The sequence below is a fragment of the Poecilia formosa genome, unplaced genomic scaffold (assembly GCF_000485575.1).
Source record: "Poecilia formosa unplaced genomic scaffold, Poecilia_formosa-5.1.2 Scaffold470, whole genome shotgun sequence".
Taxonomy (NCBI): Eukaryota; Metazoa; Chordata; class Actinopteri; order Cyprinodontiformes; family Poeciliidae; genus Poecilia; species Poecilia formosa.
This window is the reverse complement of record NW_006800409.1, coordinates 7,613-18,622: the sequence shown is the minus strand read 5'-3', so window position 1 is coordinate 18,622 and position 11,010 is coordinate 7,613. Positions and strand designations below refer to the sequence as shown.

General features: G+C 38.3%; 1 protein-coding gene and 1 long non-coding RNA gene across 2 annotated transcripts in view; both read right to left on the bottom strand.

The window, feature by feature from the left end:
- LOC103156208 (uncharacterized) overlaps positions 1-2,236 on the bottom strand; it is a 5,434-nt gene extending 3,198 nt beyond the window's left edge. The window contains exons 1-3 of the long non-coding RNA XR_001659622.1: positions 2,150-2,236; positions 1,098-1,186; positions 766-911 (exon numbers count right to left, since the gene is read on the bottom strand). This is a non-coding gene — a long non-coding RNA (uncharacterized LOC103156208). The remainder of the gene's footprint in view (positions 1-765; positions 912-1,097; positions 1,187-2,149) is intronic.
- Positions 2,237-6,454: 4,218 nt separating this feature from the next.
- Positions 6,455-11,010, bottom strand: part of mrpl55 (mitochondrial ribosomal protein L55) — an 8,350-nt gene continuing 3,794 nt past the window's right edge. Inside the window, exon 3 of the mRNA XM_007578183.2 lies at positions 6,455-7,285. Within this exon, the coding sequence (XP_007578245.1) occupies positions 7,136-7,285 (150 nt within the window). The 3' untranslated portion in view covers positions 6,455-7,135. The remainder of the gene's footprint in view (positions 7,286-11,010) is intronic.

Sequence of the window (11,010 nt, the reverse complement as noted above, 5' to 3'; positions counted from 1 at the left end):
TTCTAGTTTCGAGTTTTAAAATGCATTTTCGCTCTGAATAAACTGATTTCACAATTACCCTTGTGCAGTGGTTCCCAAACTTTTGCGTTGCGTTTAAAGACGGCTCGGAAAAACAGGTTACAGCATGTTAACAACGGATTAAACAGTTTTAACTGCTGATAAAAGTGACAGAGGACACAAATATGGGAAGTGTGGAAGCCTCTACTGTATCAAATTGACATAGGGATAACAGAGAGTTGGCCATTCTAAGGTAAAAACCCAGAGCATACAGCATTCTTTTTTTTCTTCTTCATCCAGATAGCTTCCCGTGCCCCTCCTGCAATGGCACGGTGCCCCCCCTAGGGTGCTCGCCCCACAGTTTGGGAACCTCTGCTCTAACCATATAAGTTGTTAGAGAAACCGTGTAAAAAAAAAAAAAAAAGAGATTTTAAATAAATTAAACTATCAAGTCACCTGATGAGCTCTTCTCGCACGAAACAGTCCGATACAAACACAATTAACTTATGCACGTTTTTCTGTGTTCATTGTAATTAACCACTGAAACACTAAAAATAGGTTAAATTGTTGATGTAGCATGTTTCCACATGTGTGAAATGCTACAAAGGTGAATGCTTTTATGATCTCATCCTAGATTGGTGATATCAAATGGACATCAACATGTCTATACTGATCTGGAAAGCAATTTCTATCCCTATTGGTCAAACCCATAAGGATGACCAAAAATAGTTCACAAAAATAAACAAATGACACTTAAAAACAACTTACCTTCTGGATTGAGATCTTGTGCTTCACAAATTTCCAGCACACCAAGGTTGGACTTTTCAAAAGGAGCTCAAAAACCTCCTCATCCACTTCAGTCTTTGAGTCAAAGACTTTTAAGTCCAAGGTTGGGATGCTGAACTTTTTTGCAGCTGTGAACATAGCAAATTATGCATTTATTCTATATTTGAACATATGTAAATAATTCAAATAAGACAAAAAGTAAAAATAAATAAATCTGAAAAGTTGGTAAAGCACCTATTTTGGCACCATTCCAAAAACATTTTTGATAAACCCAATATGTGAAAATGCTGTAAACTTGTTTTGTTTGCACTCACCACATTCCAAAAAAGAACTGTAAGTCAGTTGGCCTTCAAAACAGATGTATTTCTGTCGATCTCTGTATTTGACACACACAGCTTGCATCCTGCATTATATAAAAATATATTTTTCAATAATCATATAAACATACTTATCAAAGTGAATAAAAAATTAAGATAAAAGGTTGGAACCCATCATGGGGAAAAAAGCACTGGGTGGCTAACAACTGTCCTGAATGGGCTAGGCCAGAGGTGGGCAATCCTGGTCCTCGAGGTCAGGTGTCCTGCAGCTCTTAATGTCTCCCTGGTCCAACACGCTTGAATCCAACAGTTGAATCACCTCCTAAGTGCAGTCAGGTTCTCCAGAGTCCTGCTAACGACCTCATTATTTGACTCAGGTGTGTTGAAGTAGAGATGCATCTAAAAGTTGTAGGAGACCAGCCCTCGAGTTGCCCACCCCTGGGCTAGGCTCTTTACTTGAATTTAGCCAATCACCACAGCTAAAACGGAAAAAAACCCAAAAACAAACCCATATCAGCTCCATACAACTCGATGTAAACGGGATTTATGGACAAAATAGTCAGTCAAAAATGTTTTACTGACAACTTACATAATTTACATACAAAGCACAACTTTAATCCTGTTTTTTTTTTTTTGACTGCTGATAGTAACTTTTCTTGAAAAAGTTACTAGCAAAGTCCTTCCGCGCCATTTTCTGGGCAGAACCCTGGCTCCACATGCTAGCAGAGCCAGCTTCGACTGTACAGCTAGCTCCTCTTTTAAACTCCGTTCCTCAGCTTAAAAATAGCGACAGCCCTGACTTGTGAAAATTAAAAAAATGGACGTAGCATTGTACAACATTGATGTTTTTTTTCTGCTTACATTGTTGTAAATGGCTAAATTAAGTTAGCTGAAGCACACATGCTAACTAGTTATCCAACCATGTTAATTCCTCGCTGCACCCCTCTTCTTTCCCCACGACCACACAGCAGCACATCATCTTTCCACTAGAGATAATTAGTAATAAAAATAAATCGTAAAATGTATCTACAACCCATTTGGGGACTTACCTGGCACACAGCTAACCGTCGCCTCCGTTCCAATGCGGGATAACAAGATGGTGGAAGAAACAAAACTTAAGGAACTTCAGTGGGCGTGTTCTTGTTTTACTCTATTTTTTGTTCCGATTCTATTGACCACTTGCTGGTCTCTCCATCCTCATGTTCTGATCGTCTCGGTAATCCCTACAAGCCTGTCCTGCTTCAGCTGCACTCTGCTGGTCATACTAGAATGGGGAATTAGGAGAACACCAATTTAATTTAATATCATAACACAGCAATACATCTAATTCGCAATAAAACTAAGTACAAAACACATACACACCAAATAATAAAAAACACAGAAATTATGTGAATATCCTCCTTCGGCCTGTGACCTACCGGCTTAGTTTTACATTTTACATCTGGAAGAAAATATATATATTTAAGAGTTAGATTGCCTCCCCTCATCGACAACACAGATTATGTGCTTGGTAAATAAATAATCTGCACAGTCACTTGACATGTGGTGCAGATTAACGTGGACCTAATAACATTGGTGCATCGATCCGGTTTTCCCATTTTAGCTTCAATGCTAGTTAATACACACACACACACATGGAGGATTACACAACAGTTTTTAACACATATTTCCTCCAGATACATTTGGTACTTTCCACGCTTAATGCAACTAGACAGAGGTGCGCTGGTTAACGAATTCAACATAAAGACAGGCGAATACTACACAAGCCTAGTTTATGAACTTTACCTAGTGCTAACATTAGCTACCACAATATGCTACCGGGGATTGTGGCAGACAAAATATGACTGTCGTCATAAGTTGAGTAAGATGTCTTCTTTGAAACACGGTGGACACTTTAGTAGCTCCTAAACGGTGTAATTTTGTGAAGATTACTTACCATTCGTCCTTAAGCCCCGCCCAGAATGTTCATGTAAGCTTTGCCAAAGCAAATAAAGTTGTATAAGCAAGAAAACGAGTTCAACCAAAAACCAGGAGCTTCAAAAAAAAAAAAAATAAATAAATAAATAAAATAAAATAGACTCAACCAAAAAACAGGAGCTTAAACAAAAGTTTCAACCAAAAGAAAAAAGTTTCAAACAAAAATTAGTGACTTCAATTAAAAAAAAAAAATCTTTAAAAATTTTTTTGTTTTGTAAAAAAATATTTTTATGATTAAAAAGTTTTAAAGATTTTTTTGTTTGAATTTATACTACTTCTTTTGTTTGACATGATTTTTTTTTCATAGAAATAAATCTAACTCCATACTCTTTCAGATGAAAATAGTGTTAACTCTGAAAAAGTTACTCTCCTTTTTTTCCTGTGTAGTGGGGCCTGGACAGAGTAACAGGAGATCCAGAGGATGACCAAGAGTAGTATGTATACATACTCTATATAAAGCCTCGTTTTGGCATCGCTTCGAAGAATTCAACCTGGAATGCGGCGTTCGTAACAGAGGCATGTGTTCATCTGCTCTACCGCTAGCAAACAACCGTATTGATTAAATAACATAAAAGTCAAGCAGTTCCCTAAAAGTCCAACAGATGGCAGCAATGCGCCATGCAAAACAAAACACCCACAGTTTACAGGACACACTTGTTGCTAAAGAGCCCCCTGCTGGTTGAAGAAAATCCACATATAAACCGGAAAAATACAATAACTGAAAAAAAAAATCTGAATGTATTGTTCAGGGGGCCGGACCAAATGTGGAGGCGGGCCCGCGGGCCGTAGTTTGGGGACCCCTGTAGAGGATGTACAGCGATCTCTCGTTTTTCGCGGGGGTTGCGTTCCGAAAATAACCCGCGATAAGCGAAATCCGCGAAGTAGATACCTTTATTTTATTTTATTTTTTTTTACAATTATTACACAGCATAATTAAATACTCTGCATTGAAACCAAAGAATAAAATCTGTTTACAGGTCAGCGGATGTGCGTGTTCCTCAATCGGGCCTTAATGTGATCTGGAGTCGTGTCATTAAAGCGTCTCCTCCAACCTGCCCCGCGAGATTCACAGCTGTATCTACGGCAGAGCGATGGATCTGGTCAAGCGAGCCTCCGGTCGGGTTTTGCGCTGCCTCTGGCCACAGATTTTTCCAGCAGGCATTTAAAGTTTTCAGCTTTCATCTCCTGAATGGCCAAGCTGTATTACTTATATTTAAATACCGTAACGTTATTGGCACACAGACAGAAGAACCGCAGAGACTGCTTAGCCAATCAGGAAACAGAACACAATGCACTGTGAAAAAAACTGCACAAAAAAAAATCAGCGAAGCAGCGAGACCGCGAAAGGTGAAACGCGTTATAGTGAGGGATCACTGTATTAGGCATGTACTGCCGATCTGACATTTGTGCTTTTATTTATTTTGTTTGTTTTTATGTATTTATTCATGGTTACTGTCCTTTTGGATGGGCTTTTATTGTTGTATTGCAGTTTTGCCCCTGCTTCCAATATAAATTTCTTCTATGGGAGTCTAATAAAATTATCTTATCTTAAAACACTATAGTACTATATTTTTGTAATAATACAACCTCTGTGTAATAAACAAAAAATTACCAATGTTGATTTTTCTTCTAGCTTTTCCTACCCAAACTTAAAGACTGAACCCTATTGTTTAGTCTTGGAATGCTGTTAGAAAGGAAATTTGCTTATAGTTCCCCCAACAAGGTCACAAACTGCTACAACCTGGAACCCCTTGGCTAGGCAGGTTCTCTGTAAAGATCTCTGCCATTCACTGTACCAGATTTATCAAAAAGAAGTAACTATGTACTTTTACACTTTTGTGGGGATGATTATTACAATATGTAATTTTTGTGCAACACCTGCAACATCTCCTACAATTTTATGTTGTTCTACTGTATATATTTTTTTGTCATTGGGTCAGATTTTTCTTCTTTACATCGAATAAATTTCATATAGTAGATTTTTATAAGTTGTCTTTTTTCCAAAAAGCTATTTGATATATGTGGCTCTAAATAACTTTATTTAGCTGAACTAAGGGCAAGAATAGCTTTGTTGTATTTCCTTTTAATTCATGTAAAGCACTTTGAATTGCCTTCAAAGTGAATTGCAATTCACTGAAAATGTGCTATATAGCTAAAATTACCTTACCTTAGTTTGACAGGGAAGACTGCAGACCCCTGATCTATACCTTCTAATGTTTTGGGGTGAGGAGACACAACAATCATGCAAGAATCCCCAGAACCCAGCGACCCTGGTTCATTGCCAATATTAGGAAACTAATTCACCTAATATATTTGTTTTAGACTGCAGGAGGAAGCAGTGGCGCAAAAAGTGGGTATGCAGCGCATGCAACGCATAGGGGCGCTGCACCAGAGGGGGCGTCAAAACCCCGTCTGGAGGGGCGCCGCCGATGATGCCTTCGCATACACTTCACCGCACCCTTACGCACATGTAAATGTAAATGCAGCGAGTTTTACCTTTCACGTGCCTTCCTCTCGGGGGTGGGGGGTGGTTAAACATATGGGCGCTCATACGGATAGAGCGACCGTATGTTTGCTACGCTCCTTCACCCTTATGTGCCTTCCTTTTTTGGGGGGAGGTGGGGCGATTTCTGTTTTCGCATCCACCTGAATAATATGTAGTTGCGCCTCTGGGAGGAAGCCAGAGTACCCAGAGAGACCCCATGTTTCCAGTCTCCACACAGGAAGACCCCAAACCAGAATCTCAGAGTAGTTCCCCCTGCAGAAAGGCAACAAGGTAAACAACTGCTCCACCATTCTGCTGAAGATTGAACTCTAAAATCTTGGTTTGAGCCCAAAGAAAAGCTTTATTTTATATATACATACATACTGATTGAGCTGTTGTGTCAGAACAGTGATTGGTTTTGTCTGACATCACACAAGCTGCAATTCAACCAACAACCTAATAACCCAACATGTCCCTATAATCATCAGCACCTTTTCATTTAGCAGAAATGTTTGATTTTTTTATGCATTTGAAAAAGTATTTAGTCAGAATCAGTTTATAATCCTGATGTGTTTTATGTCCCAGACTGATGTTATGGATAGTGAGGGAAAGATTCCTGATGTTGAACATCTTTGTCCAAAATGGAGATTCTTAATGGTACCTTCCAGGAAATTAAGCTTTTTCATATTGCATGAAAAAGCAGACATGGATTCTCTCTGGGCACTCTTATCCTGAGGAAAAGCTCTGCAGCACAGTGGAGCGTTTAATGAAGCAAACCACTTCCTGCTTTCCTTTTAATAATGCCACTGCACATTAAACCCACCCATTGATATAAGACCTGAATCAAAATAGACCTGAATTTGTTTTACACTCTGAATCAACAGCCCTGAAATACAACTGTCACTTTTATTGCATAATTCATGTTTTCAGCAGCAGTCAACTGTGTAAACAGCTCCATCTTGTGTCCTGGCAAAGTAAATTGTAGTGCAGTCCATAAGTGACAGGAGAGATCTATAGTAACTAGCTACAATAACTATTAGAATTAATGAGTTACAACACTTCTTTTCCGTTTGGGATCAGTACAGGGTTTTTTTATATTTAATTTGAATACAGTAAGGATTTAGTTCTTTAATCAGCTCATACATGTGGAACATTTCATCACAAGGTTTTGACTTAATTTTATAGATATTAAATGAAATAATAGTGGTATTGTAATATATTTCTCATCATGTAATATAAAACTGGTTGATGTGATTTCTGAAGGAGGATCTATAGCTACTACAGTGACTCCTGGAGCTGGAAATGTTGGAATGCTACCGCCAGCATGGCTCAGTACAACCTGCTGCTGTGGTAACGTGATGATCTGCTGATCATCACGTTACCACAGCAGCAGGTGTCAGAGAATATCAAACAGATCAGATTTACATGTTCCAGATAGATACCACACACTGCCATCTGAATCGGGACACTAGGTGGTAGTAGTTCTGCTAAATACTGCCACAACATAAACCCATCCAGTTTTGTTTTACAGTTCTAACTATTTTGTCTAATTTTACATCAGTGAACACAGGAGTCATTTCTTTTTCCACAAGTGGCTGTAGCTGTCCACCTTAAAGTCATCTTCATACAGGTCTACTGTCTGCGTTTTGGTCTTCTTCACTTCCCTCCTCTTCTGGCGAGAGCGGCGCTCCTCTTCAGACAGAGTCGACAGGTTTACAGGCATCTGCCAAAACACACAAACTGCACCATTTAGCTTTACTGTCCGAACTTAACTGATTCATATGATCTGGTTAGATCGAGATGCCCTACATTGTCATATAGATTTTTGACCTTGTTTAGGTTCTCCAATGCAGTTTACTTCTACTATTTTTCTCCATAGGCACACACCGGTGTGAACCAGCTCCAGCCTGATGTGGTGGTTAAAACATCCAAACAGAATGAAACTAGTGATCTGCTGGTGTTGGTCCACTTTGCTTTCTCAAACCCAAAGTCAGCACTGATGTCCACCAGGACATTTTCATGCTTCCTTCTACTAACAAGCTTTATGATGTTGCTAAATGTCATACTTGTGCCTAACAGCAGGACTGGGTACATAGTAGCTCCTCATTTCAGTATTAAACAGTCTTTATTATTTGTGGTGCCAGGTGGCTCAATGGACCAGCATATCTTCCCTTTTTTCTCTGCCAAGTTACTGATGAACACCAGCAATACAAAATATGAAACAAAAACAACTTGTTTTTGTTGATCTTACATTATATTCAAATTATCTAGTTTTGTTAAGAAGCTTAATCTTGTACTTTTAGTTAACTGCAAGCTAATTAAAGCTTCACAGTACAGGTTGTGTAGCAAGTATGATTTCAGTTTTCTGGTCTATCACCGATCTCTAAAAAGCTTGACCTGCAGATTCTGATTTTGGCTGATATAGATTTTTTTGCTTCAAAAGTCCCTAAATTGGCAACAGTGGAGTGACCGTTAACCACAGATGTGACCCGGTGGGCGAGCCAATCAGTCCTCTTACAGCAGAGATATACATTTTAAGACCAATCTCGCAAAAGTAACTAAATCAGGACCAGTTTATTCCTCCTGGTAGCAACCATTCGTGAAATACTGTAACGGAGTCCTTGAACAGGATATTTGCCAGTCAGAGAACATGCATTCACTCTGCATGTTGAACATAAATTTAGATGGATCTTCACTGCTCCCAATGCCTGGTCTGCTAAAGATCAGTGTGGTGGGGATGTTATGACTGTAAGGAAAAGGAGTGAGGAAAATGTTGGTTATTCATAAGAAATATTTTATTTTGCAATACTGAATAAAAATATTGTAACTTCACTTTTTCCAGAAGGCATAGCAAAATAAATATAATTTTATTGATATGGGTTTCTCATTTTGAAATCAATATATTTACTTTTTGGTGACAGTTTACAGAAATGCACCTTTATTTCCTTAATTCATAGAAAGAAAGAGATATAGTGCGCTAAGAAAATAGGGTGAGCATCTCATAGTAGAATTTTTTTACTGGCACAAGGATGCTAACATTTAGCGCAGGGGTGCTCAAGTCCAGTCCTTGAGAGCTACCATCCTGCAACTTTTAGAAGCATCCTTACTCCAACAGACCAGGATCAGCTCTGAGAAGGCCTGGTAAAGAGCCTTTCATTTGATTCAGGTGTTGGAGCAAGGATGCATCTGTAAGTTGTAGGATGGTAGCTCTGGAGGACTGGACTTGAGCACCCCTGATTTAGAGCAATGTTTCCGTTTCTCAATACCAGTCCTCAGGGACCACTGCCCTGAAAATTTTAGACGTCTCTTTTTGAGAACACCAGACTGAAATGACTGCATGACGTCCTCTGCATGCCATCAATAGAACTGCAAAAGAGGACCTCACTTTTTCAGAAAAAAGAGAGAAAATAACTTAGAAGAAAACTTTGATTTCTGTAATAAATGTTCCATAACATAGGCGAAACTTCCTGAAGGACTGGTGTGGACATGTCCCCACCAACTTTGGTCTGACAGGGACAGTCCCCACCAATATTTCCTCCACCTTTTTTTCTTTATGTGCCTTCGTCTATTTGCAGATAGTAACTAGGCAGCAGCTGTACGCTGTATTCAAATAATTAACAGCCAGTTAATGCTTCTTAAAATTTGTAAAACGCAAGTCCACTCAGCGATATAGTGGATTAACTAATCCACTAGATCACCACATTCCCTTCTGCTATTGTTTTACATCGAGTCAGAAACATCGGTGGTTGGGAAAATGACACACACAATCAAGCAAAGAATCTGAAAAAGGTATTGATATTGTCAACACTACAATAGCAAGTTAAGGTCCCAGGGGATCACATTTCACAGGTCAGTAAAAAGCTTTAATCAAGAAGTAAAGAAAGTGGACAGTTGCAATACAATGCTAGCTTAACTTTTATCACCTTAACATGTACGCTTGCTGCACAGTTTGGAGTATTTCGGTTCAATTAAACAAGGCGACCCACATAGATTTTCTGAAAGATAATCAGAAGAGCAGGTATTTAAGTTAATCAACCACCGCTAGTGTTCAGGGCATCACTTCCTAATGATCGCAAAATGGAAATTCAAAAACAGAAATCTGCAACGGACAGAATGTTTTGTTTGGTGTTTTTACAAACTTTTTTGTGTGGGAAATGCTTTTGTGGGTTTTCAGTGTTAAATCCTGATGCACTTCAACGAAATCTTTGTTCTGCGCTCCAGGCGCTGTCGTTTATTGGTTGCCATGGCAATGCGTCTGCTCGCCATTGAAGCTGACAGATTGAGAAAGAAGTAATAAAATCACCCTTTTTTTATTTTCCCCAGGACAAATTGCATAATTTGTTCGTAGAATGTGACAATATTCAGAGCAATCATCAAATAGGATGAAATATTTCATAAAGTATATAGGAGCCAAAGTTTGTTAAACTTTAAACCATAGCTCTGACAGCAACAATTAGTAAAATTAAATTATTGGACAATATAAAAGAGAAATTTGCTTTGTTCTCTCGTATCTTTACAGAATTGACAGAAACCAAACTATTTATAAATTTATATGCAGAGATAATACGTATTTTTACATATCCAAACATCAGCATCTCAGCTTTAAGCCACATTTTATAGAATCCAGTAATATTGATGGTCACTCTACTCTCCAACTGCCCCAACTAGACTTAAAAACGTTTTTGCGTCTTTATCATTTGCTATATTAAACACACATCATATCTCATCTGCTAAGTGTAAGTCAGCAGGGAAAAGATTTTGCCATCCAGCTGTGGAGTCAGAATCACATAATTGAAAAATACAAAGTTTGCATTGACAGGCATTGATTTGGTTTACACAGAAGTTACTTATTCTACTTTTGAAATGTTTAATAACATTTTGATTGCTACAGAATCTCATGTTGTTGATGGTTTTAGCACTTGATAAAATCAGACAATAAAGGCAACTCTGTGATAATTCTTCACAAAAAATATTACTGAATTGTGAAACTGTTTAACTGTATTTGCATTTAGCAAATACAATCTGATTCCATAAATCAAAATATGACTGAAAAGTTCCTTTGTCATCACCAAGTGAAAGACATTATATAGATTAATTAGATTACTTCTGTTTTAACATATTTATATTTTGTAGTACGTTTAATATCTCCTAAAAGGTTATTTTCAAAAGATACTATTAATAAGACAAGCCTGATCAGGATGTATGTCCTAATATTCATCGAGTAAGAATGTACGGCATTCACATTTAAGCTTTGGCATTATTCTTGGCACTAAAGGAGAAAACATAGACATCAATACGTAGACGCCTCATGGAGCGCCGAGTCATACGTAAAAGCGTCCGCCATCTTCTATGTGGCAGCAGAGCCATCGGAGCTCCTTAAGTTCTGTGCTGTGAGGACCATTTTACGAAACAAACTGGATTCATTAGGATCACCTTCCCCAGGTAAGG